This window comes from Heterodontus francisci, chromosome 27, assembly GCF_036365525.1.
Source record: "Heterodontus francisci isolate sHetFra1 chromosome 27, sHetFra1.hap1, whole genome shotgun sequence".
In the NCBI taxonomy this organism is placed as follows: domain Eukaryota; kingdom Metazoa; phylum Chordata; class Chondrichthyes; order Heterodontiformes; family Heterodontidae; genus Heterodontus; species Heterodontus francisci.
Window position 1 is genome coordinate 46,202,205 of NC_090397.1, and position 19,747 is coordinate 46,221,951.

The 19,747-nt window shown below is 41.5% G+C and overlaps 1 protein-coding gene across 3 annotated transcripts in view; it reads right to left on the bottom strand.

The window, feature by feature from the left end:
- The window catches only part of orc5 (origin recognition complex, subunit 5), a 132,647-nt gene extending 113,127 nt beyond the window's left edge, over positions 1 to 19,520 (bottom strand). The window contains exons 1-4 of one of the 3 annotated variants that reach the window (XM_068059740.1): positions 19,407 to 19,520; positions 9,693 to 9,832; positions 8,530 to 8,622; positions 3,507 to 3,710 (exon numbers count right to left, since the gene is read on the bottom strand). In XM_068059740.1, the coding sequence (XP_067915841.1) occupies positions 3,507 to 3,710; positions 8,530 to 8,622; positions 9,693 to 9,803 (408 nt within the window). In that variant the 5' untranslated portion in view covers positions 9,804 to 9,832; positions 19,407 to 19,520. Of the gene's footprint in view, positions 1 to 3,506; positions 3,711 to 8,529; positions 8,623 to 9,041; positions 9,173 to 9,692; positions 9,833 to 19,400 lie in introns of those variants that run through there. The other 2 variants (XM_068059741.1, XM_068059742.1) reach the window with 2 other exon arrangements.
- Between the last annotated feature and the right edge of the window lie 227 nt (positions 19,521 to 19,747).

Sequence of the window (19,747 nt, forward strand, 5' to 3'; positions counted from 1 at the left end):
TTGGTCACCTGCTCAAAGAATTCAATCAGGCTTGTGAGGCAAGACCTACCCCTCACAAAACCGTGCTGACTGTCCCGAATCAAGCAGTGTCTTTCCAGATGCTCAGAAATCCTATCCCTCAGCACCTTTTCCATCAACTTGCCTACCACCGAAGTAAGACTAACTGGCCTGTAATTCCCAGGGTTGTTCCTATTCCCTTTCTTGAACAGGGGCACAACATTTGCCACCCTCCAATCACCTGGTACCACCCCCGTCAACAGAGAAGATGAAAAGATCATTGCCAGCGGCTCTGCAATTTCATCCCTTGCTTCCCATAACATCCTTGGATATACTCCGTCAGGCCCGGGAGACTTGTCTATCTTCAAGTTATTCAAAAACCCCAACACATCTTCCCTCCTAACGAGCACTTCCTCGAGCTTACCAGTCTGTTTCACACCGTCCTCTTCAGTAATACACCCCTTCTCATTCGTAAATACCGAAGAGAAGTACTCATTCAAAACCTCACTTATCTCTTCCGGCTCAACACACAGTCTCCCGCTATTGTCCTTGACCGGACCTACGGTCCCCCTAGTCATCCTCATATTTCTGACATACGCGTAAAAGGCCTTGGGGTTTTCTTTTATCCTACCCGCCAAGCATTTTTCATGCCCTCTCTTAGCTCTCCTAATCCCTTTCTTCAGATCCTTCCTGGCCATCTTGTATCCCTCCAGAGCTATGCCTGTGCCCTTTTTCCTCAACCTTATATACGCATCCTTCTTCTTCCTAACAAGACTCTCAACCTCTCTTGTCAACCACGGTTCCCTCACATGACCATCCCTTCCCTGTCTGACAGGGACATGCTTATCAATGGCCCCTACTATCTGCTCCTTGAAAAAGTTCCACATTTCGACCGTGCCCTTCCCTGCCAGCATATGCTCCCAACTTATGCTCCTCAGTTCCTGCCTGACAGCATCATATCTACCCTTCCCCCAATTGTAAACCTTGCCCTGTTGCACATACCTATCCCTCTCCATTACCACAGTGAATGCTACAGAATTGTGATCACTATCTCCAAAGTGCTCGCCCACCAACAGCTCTATCACTTGCCCTGGTTCATTACCTAGTACCAAATCCAATATTGCCTCCCCTCTGGTCGGGCAGTCTACATACTGAGTCAGAAAAGCTTCCTGGACATACTGCACAAACACTACCCCATCCAAACTATTCGATCTAAAGAGTTGCCAATCAATATTTGGGAAGTTGAAATCCCCCATAATTACTACCCTGTGACTTCTGCTCCTTTCCAAAATCTGTTTCCCAATCTGCTCTTCCACCTCCCTGCTGCTATTGGGGGGCCGATAGAAAACTCCCATCAAGGTGACTGCTCCTTTCCTGTTCCTGACCTCAACCCACAGTGCCTCAGTCGGCAGATCCTCCTCGAAAATTCTTTCAGCAGTTGTTACACTATTTCTAACTAACAATGCCACCCCCCCACCTCTTTTACCACCATTCCTAATCTTATGAAAACATCTATAACCAGGTACCTCCAAGAACCATTCCTCCCCCTCACCTATCCACGTTTCAGTGATGGCCACAACATCGTAGTCCCAAGTGCCCATCCACGCCTTCAATTCACTCACCTTATTCCTGATGCTTCTTGCGTTGAAGTATACGCACTTTAACCCTTCTCCGTGCCCATCTGTCCTCTGCGACAGTGCTACCTTCCCCAATACCTCACTACACTCTTTGTCTTTCTGAGTGGACCCACTGGTCCCTGGACTACAAGTCCGGTTCCCATCCCCCTCCCAAACTAGTTTAAACCCTCCCGAACAGTACTAGCAAACCTCCCTCCCAGGATATTGGTGCCCCTCTGGTTCAGATGCAGCCCGTCCTGTTTGAACAGGTCCCATCTTCCCCAGAATGCAGTCCAATTATCCAAGAACTGGAAGCCCTCTCTTCTACACCATTCCTGCAGCCACGTGTTCAGCTGTGCTCTCTCCCTATTCCTAGCCTCACTATCACGTGGCGCCGGCAACAAACCAGAGATAACAACTCTGTCCGTCCGAGCTTTCAGCTTCCAGCCTAACTCCCTAAACTCACTTCTAACATCTGTGCCACCCTTCCTTCCTACGTCGTTGGTGCCAATGTGCACCACGACCTCTGGCTGCTCCCCCTCCCCTTTAAGGATCCTGAAGACGCGATCACAAACATCACGGACCCTGGCACCAGGTAGGCAACAAACCATCCGTGCGTCTCGCTTGCGCCCACAGAACCGCCTGTCGGTACTCCTCACCATCGAGTCCCCGATGACTAGTGCTCTCCCATTCTCCCTCCTTCCCTTCTGAGCCACAGTGCAGGACCCCGTGCCAGAGGCCCGTTCACTGCAGCCTGCCCCCGATAGGCCGTCCCCCCCAACAGTATCTAAAACTGTATACTTGTCGCTGAGGGGAACTTACAGTTAGCAATATTTATTTTGGAGAAATGTAGGCTTAGAAGGAGATAACTAAGGTTGATTTCTAGATATGGATGTTACTGACATGGATAGTAACAATTAGAACTACGGAGCATGCTACATGTAGGCATATATTCAGGTTAAATACCAGGAAGCGTTTCCTTCCTCAGGGTCAGTTAACAGAGGAGGTATAGATACCTACAGCCATAGAAGAAGAATTGACTGAAGTTTCTGAGGGAGAAGGATATTGGGATGCATCAGGGTCAGTAGGCAAGTTAAGTGTTGTTTAGTGACAAGTCATGGTAACCATGTGATCCTGTACTTCGAGTATTTCATGGAATTTGGAAAATTCTTCCCCAGTTTTTCTTGAAATTTGCTAGCAATTAGGGAGGGTATTGAGCACAGATAGTCTTTTTTCACCCTTTTTCCATATGTTCAATCACTCTTGGAATAGCAATTCAGTATTATGTGATGTGAAAACAAGGGCTACCCAAAGGGTCAGCTGCCAAAGACAGTAATTATGGAACTTCTCATTGGTTCAGTAATTAGCTGAGTCGTACAGATGAAAAAAATCCCCAGTTCAGTTCCAGGAATCTGCACTGAGTTCGCTCTCTGGAAGACAGCTGGAATATCAGCAAAAATGATTAGGAACGGAAGAAAAAGGTTATCTAGGGTTTTTACTTCTCATCACATTTCACAATCCTTGTTACAAAAGTGTGGTCATCGAGAGAGAGCAAATTTGAACCCGGTTGCGATGAATTCCATGACATAATCGCCTGCAACACTAGAACACAAGGAACCCAGACACTAGGAGGGCATCCATGAAACTACATGCTGCTGGAGGGGGGAAATGGGTAGAAAAGGAAACTGTCTTTCAATTAGATTAGTAGTCTTAATTCACAAACAAACCAACCTCATAGAACAATACAGCACAGAAGCAGGCCATTCAGCCCACTCTGCCAGTGCCAGCTCTATGATACAGTTGTCCAATTAATCCCACTCCCTTGCCCTTTTCCTGGAAGTCTTAGATGCTAATTTCAAAAAAGCCAGTGTAATTTTATAACCATTTACTTACAAGGTAGACAGTTTGATTGTGTAAATTCTGCTCATGGATCACTTGTTTAAACAGTAAAACAAATTCATTGAGTGTGTTACACTGCCAATATGAAGTGTATTCATTCTCAGGGGACAGCGAATGACCCTGCAGTTGGTTAAGTATTTGTTCAAAAAGCATCCTTGAGGAAAAGCATTCCACACAGTTCACAATCACGTGGGGAAACTGCAAAGAGATAAAGTACATTAACAGTATATTAGCCACAATACCAACAGAATGCACAAAACTGCAAGTACTCCTAATGTATTATCACAACACAGTAGAATATACCGCACAGTAATTACTTATAGACTAATTTCTCCTTTCAACACTTGGGGCTGGATTTCCCTTTTCTTGCCTTTACAACATCAGATGCAACCAACCTGCAGCCCGAACCCAATTTCCTGGGTCAAGGGTCATTATGAGACCAAAGCCTTCAGCAGGTAAGCAATCTAGGCAAAAAGGGAGGGAGTGGGTCTCTACTAGGCTCTTTCTCTCCCCTTACAACATTTGGGTCTATTATCACTGCTATTTCGAGTCCACTGCCAACTTTTAACAGGCAGATACCCAGGGAATGATTGCAAGAGAGGTGCGTGAAAGAGAAATGGAACCTCGGTCCCATCCCCACTACCAACTGGCATTAGCAATGCAGTGACCAGCTGCAGTTCAGGGCAACAGGACAACTGAGGCTGGGGCAGGGAGGCAGCAGTAGGTCTTGCTATTCAATTTACCCATCATCACACCATTTGCAGCAGAATACCAGGCCTTGGTATATAATATGTTTAGTGGTCTAATCCTCTTGTAGTGGTATCCCTTGATTTCCAAAAGTAAAAAATCTGCAGCTCGACTCCCAATTAATCACTAATAGTTTATTTTTCTTAAACTTTTAAGAGATATATTTGTTGAAAACAGCAAGTAATTTCAGTATAATACTGTAAGCCAAAAAATATTTCATTTGAAAGTAACTTTTCTTTACCAAAATTCACTTTGGTGCCGACCTTACTTCAACTGCTCATTTTGCAGGAGTTCGCAGACTTCTATTAAAATTGTTTCAAAGGAAATCAATTCATTTGAAAGATGGTTTGGCTCATTTTCTTCATGCAAGTGATTTCCCCTCTTGCAAAGAAATGTTGAACTTACAGGAAAATGGCTGAGGTAAGAAAGTCAGAACACTGGGGTTGTCATAAAAGCTCCATCTAGCCCCAGGAAAATACACCTTTTAAAATTACACAATATCTTAATTTTGTTTTCTTTTGTGCAAAGAAAACAAAATTGTTAGACAAATGAATGTTATCACTGAGCATCATCACCACTAATACCTTCCACAGTAATTGCTAAAAGTCTATAACAGGGTAAGAAGATATTAATCAGTTTTAGCACAAAAAACATTCTTTAGTAACCTTGCTTTGACTAAATGTGCAAAAAGGAAATTGCTGCAGATTTCACAGTAAATGACAATGGGTCTAATTTAATATTTCTACCTTGTGAGTAATAATTAAGATATGAATAATCATATCTCAAAGGCTGATGTAGAAAGGATTCAATTTTGAAATCAAACATTTCTTAAAGAATTAGCATTCCTAATTATCTTTGAAATATAAATTTGAAAATTTGTCTTATTTATGCTGTCGGTACAAACATACATAAGTGATAGAGGGAGCTGCTGTTTAATGCAGTCTCACTCTCTCTCACCCCCCACCCCCAAAGTAGTCACATTGGCCAGATTTGTTGCCACCCACTGTGTAATTAGTTAATATAGTTAAATTCAATAGTGGATCTCCAAATAGGTCAGAGGATATGTTACCACTTCTATTTCTATCACCAGTGTTTTGCTGCTTTGCTATTGCCATCCCTCTTTTCTGCTTCTCTCTCTCTCACTCTTGTCATTTCAGGCAAGAGGTGATGGGTGGCTGGTTTGTTAAGGATAGGAGCTGCCAAAGACCTCACCTTCCAGTGAAGGATGCTGATTGCAGGCAACTTTTGGACTCTGGGTGCATGGGAAATGAATTATGAAAACACATTTATACAGCAAATATGCCTTTCCAAAACAAAAAAAGTTGTAGGAATATGCCGGCCACTGCACTTCATTGTCTGTTAGTAGTGGCTCAGTTGGTAGCACACTTGCCTCAGAAGGTTGTAGATTCAAGTCCCACCCAAGAATTAAGCACAAAAATCAAAGCCAACACTCCAGTGCAGCTGTACAGAAGTTATGTACTATCAGAGGTGCTGCCTTGCGGAATGGTCTACTCCTGCTCCTATTTCTTATGTTCTTATAGTTGAGGGCTATGAGGAGCTGGCACGAAAGAGGAGTTGAGGTCTGCAGCAAATCAGCCATGATCTTATTGAACGGCAGGGCAGGCTTGAGGAGCCGAATGGCCTACTCCTATTTCTTATGTTTTTATGTTCTAAACCAAGAACCAATCTGCCCTCAGGTGGACATAAAACATCCCACAGCACTATTCTGAAGAAGAGCAGCAAAGTTATCTCCAGTGTCCTAATCAATATTTATCCCTCAATCAACATCACAAACAGATTATCTGGTCATTATCACATTGCTGTTGTGGGAGCTTCCTGTGTGCAATTGGCTGCCACATTTCCTATATTACAACAGTAACTATACTTCAAAAGTACTTCATTGGCTGTAAAGCACTTTGGGATGTCCTGTGAACATGAAAAGTGCTATACAAATCCAAGTCTTTCTTTACTCCTCTGATCACGCAGGACCTCAAGTTGGCACTTACTGCTTCACCTCCTACCCATTGCATGATCCTGTGTACCCACCAGGCACTGTAACTCAGGCTACCCAACTGGCCACTACAACTCCATCCATTCAAATGGCAGTGTTCAAGCTTCAACCAACCTCTGCACTGGTGTGATGTGATATTCAACATATTGCATGATTTTGTGACTTAACTAAACTAAATTCAACTCTACTAAGGAAATGAGAGTTGTTTCTTTCTGTGCCTTACAAACAGCGAATCTGGCAATTTTTTAAAAACTTTGTAGTGTCATGTAACTAAATATACACACTAGCTCCAAGATTGACAAAAGAAATACAATATGGCATGTAAATACATACTCTCCGTCTCTTTGTCCAAGTCATTAATATAGATTGTAAATAGCTGAGGCCCCAGCACTGATCCTTGCAGCACTCCACTATTCACAGCCTGCCAACTTGAAAGTAGAGTGATACAGCACTGAAACAGGCCCGTCAGCCCACCGAGTCTGTGCCAACTAACAACCACCCATTTATACGAATCCTACATTAATCCCATATTCCCTACCACATCCCCACAATTTTCCTACCACCTACCTACACTAGGGACAATTTACAATGGCCAATTTACCTATCAACCTGCAAGTCTTTGGCTGTGGGAGCAAACCGGAGCACCCAGCGGAAAGCTACGCGGTCTCAGGGAGAACTTGCAAACTCCACACAGGCAGTACCTAGAACTTAACCCGGGTCGCTGGAGCTGTGTGAGGCTGCGGTGCTAACCACTGCACCACTGTGCCGCCCATGGAATACTCCATGCTACAATGGGATAATGGAAAGCTCAATATAATGACCATTAAATCTAAATAAAACTATTTTAAACAAAAACTTTCCCCACCTCTTATAACAAAACACACAAAAGGGAAACACATGGGAGAACTAGTCTATTCCAGTCAAACATCTATAACTGACTTTTGTAGCCCCTTAGGTCTTTATCAAATAAATTGGTGTCATTGTACACCAATGCAGCACTTCACCTTCCTTCAGCTTTCAACAATTGCTTCTAACTCATCGCCCTTTCAGCTGGGAAAATTGGGTGATATAGGCCAGACCTCTCAAGTGTTGTCAGTTCATCCCATGTTCAGTCAGTAGGAACTGGGTTTTGGGGGATAGGACAGAACCAGAGAAACTTGCAAAGATTCTTTTTGCTCACCTATCAAATTACAAGTACTGTACTACCAAAGTGACCAATGGTCAAATCTTTTACACTAGGAAAGCAGTAACCTCAGTTTTGTTAGCAACAACATGTTAAAAATTATGATTTGAAATTTGTAGTTATATCAAAAACTCCTCATGGCAATTCCCATATGAGAAAATGCATTGGTCTCCTGACCTTAGAATGCAGAGAGTATGCTTTTTTTTTTTACAGTAGATTTCTTAAATCACTTTATGAAGGCCCTGCAGTTGTGTTACAATTGTGCTCATTTTTCAAATATCTCACACTTACTTTTCTGTATTAGATGAATTGCAACTAATTACTTTTGTGACTTCAATAATTGTAACGTATTAAACCCTCTAAACAGTCAGAAATAGTGATCAACCTGAGATCAGCATCAGAACTCTACACTAAAACACAACCACAGAAATTTGCAATAATGTCAAATTTTAAATGTGAAGTAAGTAAAATGTAAAGAAATATCAAGCAAACTTGCATCATTGAAGATAACCCAGCCTCAGTCATATCTTCAGTTAATAGCTTATTTCTGTCAGGTACAAAGTTCTCTCATTTTCTGAAAATACACTGTACTAACAATAAATATCACTTTTCACCTCATCACCTCAATAAATCCCAAGTATACCCAATACTTTAATGCTGCTTGGGGAAGGCAAGGCTTTTGTCATCCTCTTGCACCACTTGACAGAGTACAAGGGAAAGATCATCATCTGACAAGTGATCCTTCTATCATTTCCAGCTTTCGACCTTTCTCTAGCCATTGCAACCTTTCATATCTCAATTTTCCTTTCTCGTTCCTCCCAAGCTCAAATTACATTACTATGTGCAAATGGAGACTCATCATACTGCCTCCTACTTCTATTGATTTTTGAGGACCTGGAAAATACTTGGTAAAACATCTTGGGAACTTAATGTCAATGGCACTATCTAAATGCAAGTTGTTGTTGGAAATCCAGATCATTGATGTGGCAAGTCAATACTATAAAGCTGGTCTGCTCCCATGTTACTGCTCTCAGTAATAATCTTGAGTGACAAATGGGATTCTCTTTTCATCTTACCTTCAATGTCTTCAACAATGTTTGCGTCACATAGGTTTTCCCTGTGGCAGTATGCCCGTACAAAAAAATGGATGGGTAACCATAATGATGAGGCTGGAAAGACGAATAAAATTTCAAAACTATTAAAATATTTAGAGGAATGCATTTCTCAAAACATCTAAACGTGTTGGAGAATCTGCTTTAACTCTTCTGATTTTTCATATGTTAACAGTGAGTTAACAGACAGGTATTCTAGCAAATTTACATTGCAGGCAAACAAAGTAAAGAGAATGTCCACCAGAAAAGGAACTGCTTTGTACCCTCTACCTCAAATCAGATAGGATCATAGTTCAACTGATGTGAAATACAGGCTGCATCACTTTTAGGCAAAAACCAGCAGGAAATATTCTAAAGTACAATAAACTACAAATCAATATAGATTGAGAGGAAGTGAGATTTTTCAATACTGAGTACAAATTTAAAGAAATAGAAAGCTTGAGAAAACTAAAAGAGTTTAAAAAAGAAAAACTTGCATTTTACAGCGTCTTTCATGACCGCAGGTCGTCCCAAAGCACTTTTCTGACGTGCAATCACTGTTGTAGTGTAGGAAAGGCAGCAGCCAATTTGCATACAGCAAGGTCCCACAAACAGCAGTGATAAAAACACGTCATCTGTTTTTGGTGCTTTAGGTGAGGAATAAATATTTGCCAAGACACTGGACAGAAAGGAATCAAAAAATAAAATAGAATTAAAAAGATTAAAACGGAAAAAGGGCAATATATATACATAACCTTCAAGGAACAATGGATGAATTGGTGTGTCCAGCAGCAATCTAACTGCCAATTGACTCTAGTTGCATTATTATCATATCAATCTTCAGATCACAGGGCCTCATCAGAGGCCACATTTTCCAATGTGAATCCCCACCCTTCCCAAAACAGGCAGTGGCACGCAAGAAAGAATAAAAAGTTTTAGGCAGATAGAACAGAACAAAAGTTAAAGTTAAAATAATAATAGGAAAAAGATAAAGGGAAAGGAAGAAAAACAAATAGGAGATATTTAAAAACTTTTTCTTCAGTTAAACTCTGATATACTAATGATTTAAATCTTTAAATACAATAGAATGCTACATAAAATTATCCTCAACTTTAATTACATGCTAATTTATTTAAAATAAAAATTACCTCTCCCAGAATTGATAGCAGAGTAAAAATCTGAGTGTCCCGACAAATTAGTTTCTCTTTCAGTAAAAGGATTGTGTCTTTGGGATAGTCACCATAATTGAGGATAGACATCTTTAAACACTACATGCAACAAAGTCCTCCTGCAGGCCATAAAATAAGAGCCAATTAAACGAACACGTGTGAAACTTGATCATCTTTAACAAACTATGTATCAACTGAATTAAGCAATTAATAATCCCTTGAAAACAATATTTCATTTGCCTACACAACCTATGTTCAAAATAATTTCTACAGCTTAATATCAATTAAAGGAAATGGACCTAGCCCTTTTGGAACAAATGGATAATGGAACCTCCACTATCTACCATAATGGAAGATCCCTTTTTGGATAACAGAAAATTGCAGGGGGAGGTGGGAGAATAACTGACTCTTCAAATTTTGGTCTTATACGTATGGTACAGGAATGAAGACAATCATAATACCAATGGCATAAATACACTTGAATCTTTCTTGGGCTATGAGACCCAATCAGGAGATTGCTGTCCATTGCCTGTGAATGCATGCAAAACATCTATACCATTCAATTAATCATGCTACCTAGTTTTACATGGCACCATTTAATTTCTAGATTTTTTTCTTCTGCAGTCCAGTTACCCTTATCTTCATATACTACAACTATTGGCATTCATATAGCACCTTTAACAAAGAATAACATCCTACGGTGGCCCCTCACAGAAGCATAAATCAGTTTTTAAAAAAACACTATGTCAAAGAGGAGATTGGGGGGTGCCTAAAAGGTTAATCAAAGTGGTAGGTTTTAAGAAGCGCCTTAAAAGGAGTGCAGAGTTTTAAGACGGGCTTGGGGCACATACAGCTGAAGTCAATCCACCAATATTTGGGCTAAGAGAGGGGAGGCTGCACAAGAGTCCAGAGTGGGAAAAACACAGAGGGTGCAGCAAGAGCATTAAGGGATTTAAACACTAGGATGAGAATTCTAAATTGAAAGTGCTGGGGACTGGAAGCAAATTTAAGTCAGCTGTGATGAATGACCGGAACTTGGCATTGATTAGGAAATGGACAGCAGAATTTTGTATAGTTGAAGTTTATAGACAGTACAAGAGGAAGGCAAGGATAACATTGGAATAGTCGAGTCTGGAGGTGACTAAGGCATGGAGAAGACTTTCAGTAGCAGGCTGAGGCAGACGAGTTACAGAGGTGGAAGTAGTCTGTCGTTGTGTTAGAGAGGATTTGGAGTCAGAAGCTTGGTCCAGACTCAAACAGCATACCAAGATTGCAAATAGACGGCTTCAACTGTATATGGTGCAGGGGATGATGGAATTAGTGGTGCGGGTATAGAATTTGCAGCAGAGTTTAACTGGAAGAAATTGCAGAAGGACTGGATGTCAGACATGCAGTCTGACAACACAGTGGCAATGGAAGGGTCAAGGGAATGGCGGGGTAGAGCTGGGTGTCATCAACATACATGTGGCACAGGACACCAATACTTCATTTGATGTGATCAAGGGACAGTATGTAGATGAGGAACAGCGAGATAGATTGTTATGGGATTCCAGAGATAATGATGCATTCAAGACTAATGGAACACTGAAGTTAGAAATTCATAGAACGTTTACGGTACAGAAAGAGGTCACTTGGCCCATCGTGTCTGCGCCAGCTGAAAAAAATAAAGAGCCACCCGGCCTAATCCCACTTTCCAGCATTTGGTCTGTAGACCTGCAGGTTACGGCACTTCAGGCACCTTTTAAATGAGATGAGATTTTCTGCCTCTACCACTTTCAGGCAGAGTTCTGGACTCCCATCATCCACTGGGTGAAAAAGATTTTCCTCATCTCTCCTCTCATCCTTCCACCAATCACTTTAAACCTATGCCCATAGTCACTGACACCTCTGCAAAGGTAAAGAGGCCCTTCCCACCCATTTATCCAGGCCCCTCACAATTTTGTACATCTCAATCAAATCTCCCCTCAGTCTCCTCTGTTCCAAGGAGAACAACCCCAGCCTAACCAATCTTTCCTCATAGCTGCAATTTCCAGTCCTGGCAAAATCCTCGTAAATCTCCTCTGTACCCGCTCTAGTGCAATCACATAATTTCTGTAATGAGGAGACCCAGAACTACACACAGTACTTAGGTTGTGGCCCATGTAATGTTTCATAACGTCCCTACCCTTATATTCTATGCCTCAGCTCATAAAAGAAAGGATTCCACATGCCTTATTAACCACCTTATTGACCCATCCCATCTTCAGGGATGCATGGACATACCCTCCAAGGTCCCTCACTTCTTCTATACCTCTCAATATGCTCCCATGTATTTTGTAATATTTTGCCTTTTTTGACCTCCCCAAATGCAACACCTCACACTTCTCTGGGTTAAATTCCAGTCCATTGATATCTTCCTGCAATCTACAGCTATCCTCACTATTAACCACAGAGCCAAATTTTGTGTCGTCCGCAAACTTCTTCACCATTCCCCCTACATTTACATCCAAATTGTTCATATATACTACAAAAAGCAGGGAACCCAGTACTGAGCCCTGCGGAACTCCAATGCAAACATCCTTCCAGTCTCAAAAACACCCATCAATAATTATCCTTTGTTTCCTGCCACTGAGCCAACTTTATATCCAGCTTGCTACAATCCCCTGGATCTCATGGGCTTTTTTTTTTTTTAAAACCAGTCTGCCATGTGAGACCTTGTCAAAAGCCTTGCTAAAATCCATGTAGACCACATCAACTCCACTAACCTCATCAATCCTCCTCGTCGCTTCCTCAAAAAATTAAATCAAGTTAGTCAGACACAACCTTCCCTTAACAAATCCATGCTGACTATCCTTGATTAATCCGTGCCTTTCTAAGTGACAGTTTATCCTGTCTCTCAGAATTGATTCCAATAATTTGCCCATTGCCAAGGTTAGACTAACTGGCCTGTAATTATTCAGTCTATTGCTTGTCCCTGTTTAAACCAAGGTACAATGTTACCAGACCTTCAGTCGTCCGGCACCACGCCTGCATCCAGTGAGGACTGGAAAATGATCAGACCTTCCGCTATTTCCTCCCTGGCTTCTTTTAACAGCCTGGGGTACATTTCATTCAGCCTTGGTAATTATTCACTTTCAAGGATGCTAAACCCCTCAATATTTCCTCTCTCTCTGTATTTGTCACATCCAATACTTCACACTCCTCAATTACAATGTCTGTATCATCCCCCTCTTTTGTGAAGACAGACGCAAAGTATTCATTAAGAACCATACCCACGCCTCCACACATAGGTTACATTTCTGGTCTTTTAGGGCCCTACTCTTTCCTTAGTTATCCTCTTACACTTGATGTATTGATAAAACATCTTTGGGTTCTCCCTGATTTTACTTGCCAATATTCTTTCATGCCCCCTGTTTGCTTTCTCAATTTCCTTTTTAATGTCACCCCTCCACTTTCTATACTCCTCTCAGTTTTCCGTAGTATTGAGTTCTCGGTGTCTAACATAAGCTTTCCTTTTCTGCCTTATACCCTGTAAGCTCCTTGACATCCAGGGAGCTCTAGATTTAGCCATCCCACCCTTTTTCTTTGTGGGAACAGGTTTACTCTGAATCCCCTGAATCTCCTCTTTGAATGCCTTCCATTGCTCTGACACTGATTTACTTTCAAGTAACTGTTTCCAGTCCACTTTTACTAAATCACTTCTCAGCTTAGTAAAATTGACCTTACCCAAATTTAGATCTTTCACTCTGGTTCTATCTCTGTCCTTTTCCGTAATTATGTTAAAACTAATGAATTATGATCACTCAATCTTAAACAGTATTTATCCTGACAATACAGCAAACTTGAAACAGAAGCAACTGTAGGCTATCCTGTTCTGATTTTCTTTTTATCCTTTTAAATCATGTGAGCATCACTGTCAAGGCCAGCATTTATTGCCCATATATAATTGCCCTTGAGAAGATGGTGATGAACCACATTCTTGAACTGCTGCAATGCATCTGGTGTAGGTACACTCACAGTGCTGTTAGGAAGGGAGTTCCAGGTTTTTGACCCAGCGACAGGGAAGGAATGGCGATACAGGTCCAAGTCAGGATGGTGTGTAACTTGGAGTGGCACTTGCTGATGATGGTGTTCCCATGTGCCAGCTGCCTTGTGCTAGGTATGACTCCAACCAGTGGAGAGATTCCACCCCCTCCCCCCAAAACCCAGTGATTTCAATTTTGCTAGGGCTGCTTGATGCCACACTCAATCAAATGCCGTCTTGATGTCAAGGGCAGCCACTCTCACCTCATCTACTGAATTAGCTCTTTTGTCCATGTTTGGACCAAAGCTGTAGAGGTCTGGAGCCCAGTGGCCTTGATAGAACCCAACGGAGCATCGGTGGGCAGGTTATTGCTGTGTAAGTGCCTCTTAATAGCACTGTGACGACACTTTTTATCACTTTGCTGATGATCAAGAGTAGACTGATGCGGCAGTAACTGGCCGGATTTTATTGCAAATTCTTTGGCACTGCAAGTTTCTGCAATATGGTTAGCCAAGATCAGAATTCCAAACACTAGTAGGCAATACAAACAGATGCATACCCAAGAAAGTATTACAGAAAGCAACCACCCAGACATCAAGAGTGGAGAAGCACGTGTACAAACATTTTGCTCAACTTTTCTGGGGTCAGAGTTAATTTGCCAAATTTCCATTGAAATTTAAATCACAATATGGTTAATGCTTGATCATCTGTAGAAGAAATGGGCTTCGTTGACCAAATTACTTTATTCATTCAAACAGAAAAATACTGCAGATGCCTCAAATAAAACCAGAAAATGCTGGAAATGCTCAGGTCTGGCAGCATCTTTGAAAAGAGAAACACGTGTTAACGTTTCAGGTCTATGGCCTTTCATCAGAACAAAAGTTAGAAATGTAATAAATTTTGAACAAATTAAGGGGGAGGTGAACAACAAAAGGGAAGGTGTGTGATAGGGTAGAGGGCAGGAGACAAGAAGGGAAATAATAAGCAACGAAGGTGAACAAGATAGAAGAGACAAATGGAAATCCCAGAGAGAAGAGCAGAATTTCTGCAAGGGGGGAATTCCTGGAAGAACCCTAGATTTCCCCGTGTGAAAACTGAAATAATGAAGTTTTATAAGAAACTACCTTATTGAATCCATGCAAGATATCAAATAATGTTTTGCTGAATGTATATGATTTAAAAGATTGAAGAGGTAACACACAGAAAACAAAAAGGCGGTGGCATCAACTCAAATTATCAAATGCAACACCGCAATTCAAGAAAGGGGACAGACAGAAAGGAGGAAACTATAGGCCAGTTAGCCTAACATCTGCCATTGGGAAAATGCTGGAATCCATCATTAAGGAACTAGTAGCAGGACATTTCAAAAATCATAATACAATCAAGCAGAGCCAACATGGTTTTGTGAGAAGAAAATTGCATTTGACAAATTCAACAAATGTAACAAGTAGGGTGGATAAAGGGGAACCTCTAAATGTAGTGTATTTGGATTTCCAGAAGACATTCAATAAGGTGCCATATTAAAAGGTTACAAGATAAGAGCTCATGGTGTTGGAGATAATATATTAGCATGGACAGAGGACTGGCTAACTAATAGGAAACAGAGAGTCAGGATAAATGGGTTATTTTCAGGTTGGCAAACTGTAACTAGTGGGGTGCTACAGGGATCAGTGCTGGGGCCTCAACTATTTACAATCTATATTAATGACTTGGATGGAAGGACAGAGTGTATTGTAGCCAAATCTGCTTACAATATAAAAATAGGTAGGAAATCAAGTCGTGAGGAGGACACAGAGTCTGCAAAGAAATATAGATAAGTTAATAGTGAACATTTGGCAGATGGAGTACAATGAGGGAAAATGTGAAATTCACTTTGATGGGAAAAATAGAAAAGCAGAATGTTATTTAAATTGAGAGAGACTGCAGAATGCTGTGGTACAGATGGATCTAGGCGGCCTCGTACATGAACCACAAAATGTTAGCATGCAGGTACAGCACGCAATTGGGAAGGCAAATGGAACGTTGGCGTTTATTGCAAGGGGCATGCAGCATAAAAGTAGGGAAGTCTTGCTACAATTGTACAGGACATTGATGAGACCATATCTAAAGTACTGCATACAGTTTTGGTCTCCTTACTTAAGGAGCCATAGGAAGCAGTTCAGAGAAGGTTCACTAAGCTGATTCCTGGGATGAAGGGGTTACCGTTTGAGGAAAGATTAAGCAGGTTGATTGTAAAGAAGAATAGGAGGCTAGGTAAAGGTGGAGGGGTAGCACTGTTAATCAGGGATGGCATTAGTGCAATAGTTAGAGATGACCTTGGTTCAGGAGATCAGGATGTAGAATCGAATGAGGTGGAGATGAGGAACAGTACGAAAAGAAGTCACGATTGGAAGTGGTCGACAGGCCCCCTAACAAGTAACCACAATGTAGGACAAAGTATCCAAGAATAAATATTGGGTGCTTGTCATAAAGAAACGGCAATAATCATGGGTGATTTTAACCTACATAGAAACTGGAAAAATCAGATTGGCAATAGTAGCCTGGATGAGGAGTTCATAGAAGGCTTTCGAGATAGTTTCTTAGAGCAGCACGTTCTGGAACCAACCAGAGAGCAGGTTACATTAGACTTGGTATTGTGCAACATAGCAGGATTAATTAATGACCTCAGAGTAAAGGCACCTCTAGGTAGCAGCGACCACAATATGATTGAAGTTTACATCCAGTTTGAAAGAGAGAGGAGTGGGTCTAAGACTAGTATTTTAAACTTACATAAGGTCAACTATGTGGGTATGAAAGCTGAGCTAGCTGCAGTGTAGTGGTTACTAGGCTAGGAGATAGATCAATAGAGAAGCAGTAGCAGACATTTAAGGGGACATTTCAGAATAAGTATATTCCTACTATAAAGAAAAATTCTAAGGGGGAGGACCCACCATCAGTGGTTAATTAAAGTTAAGGAAAGCATCATACTTAAGGAAAAAGCATATAATTGTGCAAAGATGAGTGGCAGGTCAGATGATTGGTCAGAATATCAAGAACAGCAAAGAATGACTAAAAGGTTAATCAGGAGAAAGAAACTAGAGTATGAGAGGAAGTGAGCTAGAAATGTAAAAACAGATAGCAACAGTTTCTAGAGTCTGTGCTCTACGGGCCGTTCCCAGGGACGCACACCGAGACAAACATCAACTGCTGCTGAAGGACTATCAATTCGGTGAAAGACGCCCTTTGGTCTGCCCGAAACTTGCTGTTCTTCCAGCACAAAGAGTTGTCCACGACCGAATGTTGCAGACTGGCACATTCCAAGGTCCAGGACTACGTGCTGAGGGACGCACTAAAGCTTGGGGCAGCCGCAGCAAAGGCTCAATGGGGAAAGACCACAGTGTAAGGTCCCCCCACCAAGCTGAACTGGGGGGGCTGGATTCATGGGAAACCCCTCGAACTGTATCAGAAAAATTTTTATATTTGCTGTAAAATGTAAAAGTGTTAATGACATGACAAATGAAATGGAACTTATGATTGTGTTGAAGGGAACTGATCACCAATGCACTGTTTGTATTTTTTGACTTGGTGCTGTTTGAAACTGGTAATGTCATTTTTACAGATTTTTATGAATAAAGTATATTTTGGAAATTAAAAAAAAATTAAAAGGGAAAAGTAAAGTGAGTGTTGGTCCTCTGGAGAGTGAGAATGGGGAGTTAATAGTAAATAGTAAGGAAATGGCTGATGAATTGAACAAATATTTTGCTTCTGTCTTCACTATAGACAATACTAAAAACATTCCAGTAATAGCTGTAAATCAGGAGGTGGAGGGAAGGGAGGAACTTCGTGAAATTACAATACCAACGAAGCGATACCGACCAAACTTGTGGAGCTGCGGACTGACAAGTCCCCGGGTCCTGATAGGCTTTATTCTGGGTCTAACAGAGGTGGCTAATGAGGTAATAGATGCATTGATAATTTTTCAAAATTTGCTAGATTCTGGAAAGGTTCCATCAGACTGGAAAGTAGCAAATATAACCCCAATATTCAAGAATGGGGTGCGGGGGGGGGAGAAAACAGGTAACTATAGGCCAGTTAGCTTGACGTCTGTCATGGGGAAGGTAGTAGCAATAATCATTAATGAGGCTATAGCTGGGCACTTAGAAAAACTCAAGGTAATCGGGAATAGACAGCATGGTTTTGTGAAAGGGAAATCATGTTTAACCAATTTGTTGGAGTTCTTTGAAAGAGTAACATGCGCTGTGGATAACGAGCAACCCGCTGACGTACTTTACTTGGATTTCCAGAAGGCATTTGACAAGGTGACATAAAAGATTAGTGCGCAAAGTAGGAGCTCATGGTGTAGAGGGTAACATATTAGCATGGATTTAAGATTGGCTGGCTGACAGACAACACAGTATACATAAATGGGTCCTTTTCTGATTGGCAGGCTGTGACAAGTGGAGTCCCGCAGGAGTCTGTTTTGGGGCCTCAACTTTTTACAATTTATTTCAATGACTTAGATGAGGGGAGCGATGGCATGGTAGCTAAATTTGCAAATGACACAAAGATAGATAGGAAAGTATGTTGTGAAGACGACATAAAGAGGTTGCAGACCAATATAGATAGGTTGAATGAGTGGGCAAAAATCTGGCAGATGGAGTATAACGTGGGAAAATGTGAAGTTGTTCACTTTGGCAGGAAGAATAAAAAAAAGCAGAATATTACTTAAACGGGGAACGACTGCAGAATTCCGACGTGCATGGCATCTAGGTGTTCCAGTACAGGAGTCACAAAAAGTTAGTATGCTGGTACAGCAGGTAATAAAGAAGGCTAATGGAATGCTTTCCTTTATTACGTGAGGACTTGAAAATAAAAGGATTTTATTCTTCAGTTATCCAGGGCATTGGTGAGACCACATCTCAAATACTGGGTGCAGTTTTGGGCTCCTTATTTAAGAAAGGATGTGAATGCATTGGAGGCGATTCAGAGGAAGTTTACTAGATTGATACCTGGAATGAGTGGGTTGTCTTATGAGGAAAGGTTGGACAGACTGGGCTTGTTTTCACTGGAGTTTAGAAGTGAGAGGAGACTTGATTGAAGTAGTTAAGATCCTGAACGGTCTTGACAGGGCAAATGTGGAAGGGATGTTACCTCTTGTGGGCGAGTCCAGAATTAGTGGTCACCCTTTTAGGACAGAGGGGAGAATTTTTTTCTGAGGGTTGTGTGATTTTGGAATTCTCTGCCTCAGAAGGTGGTGGAGGCAGGGTCATTAAAATATTTTTACTGCAAAGGTAGATTGATTCCCTCGACTAACAAGAATCTAAGATTATCAGGGATAGATGGGAATGTGGAATTCGAGACAAAAACAGATCAGCCATGATTTTATTGAATGGCAGTGCAGGCTCGAGGGACCGAATGGCCGACTTCTGCCCCCATTTCTTATCTTTTTATCTGCCCAGCAGCCACTACCTTGGCTTTACTTGCTGTTTTCCTCACTTACACAAAGTTTTTTAGCTTAAATGTTATTTTTAATGCAAAAGCACCTCACACTTAAAAATAATCATAGCCCCTTTGGTTCCAACGGATTTGCAATCATTGTCACACTTTTAATCATAAACATCACTCCTGAACCAGGTGTCCCATCATCTGCCTCTCTCCATAAGCAAAAGCAGACACAACCAGCTAGTTAGCTCCATCTCACTAACGTTTACCGTTATCCGTCCTCTACGTCCGTTAACGCCTTCGCCCGCACTCCGGGCCGCTCGTAAACCAACCGCCAGCCACTTACGCGCCAAATCCTCCCTCAGTGAACTTTAACCCCACAGCGAGGAGTCCCACTGCGCAGGCGTTTGAGCGCGGTGCATACTGGGAACTTGTAGCTTCCGCGATGGGGAAATTTCTTGAAGAGACAAGTTCATACACTTTTAAAATGTCAAAATTAATCAATTTAAAATACATCTCACTGGTGTTGGAATTTTCTCACGATGTGCATCAAGAACATTTTTTAAATTGATAAACTATTGTTTAATTTTATGCTTCCGTATACACTTTC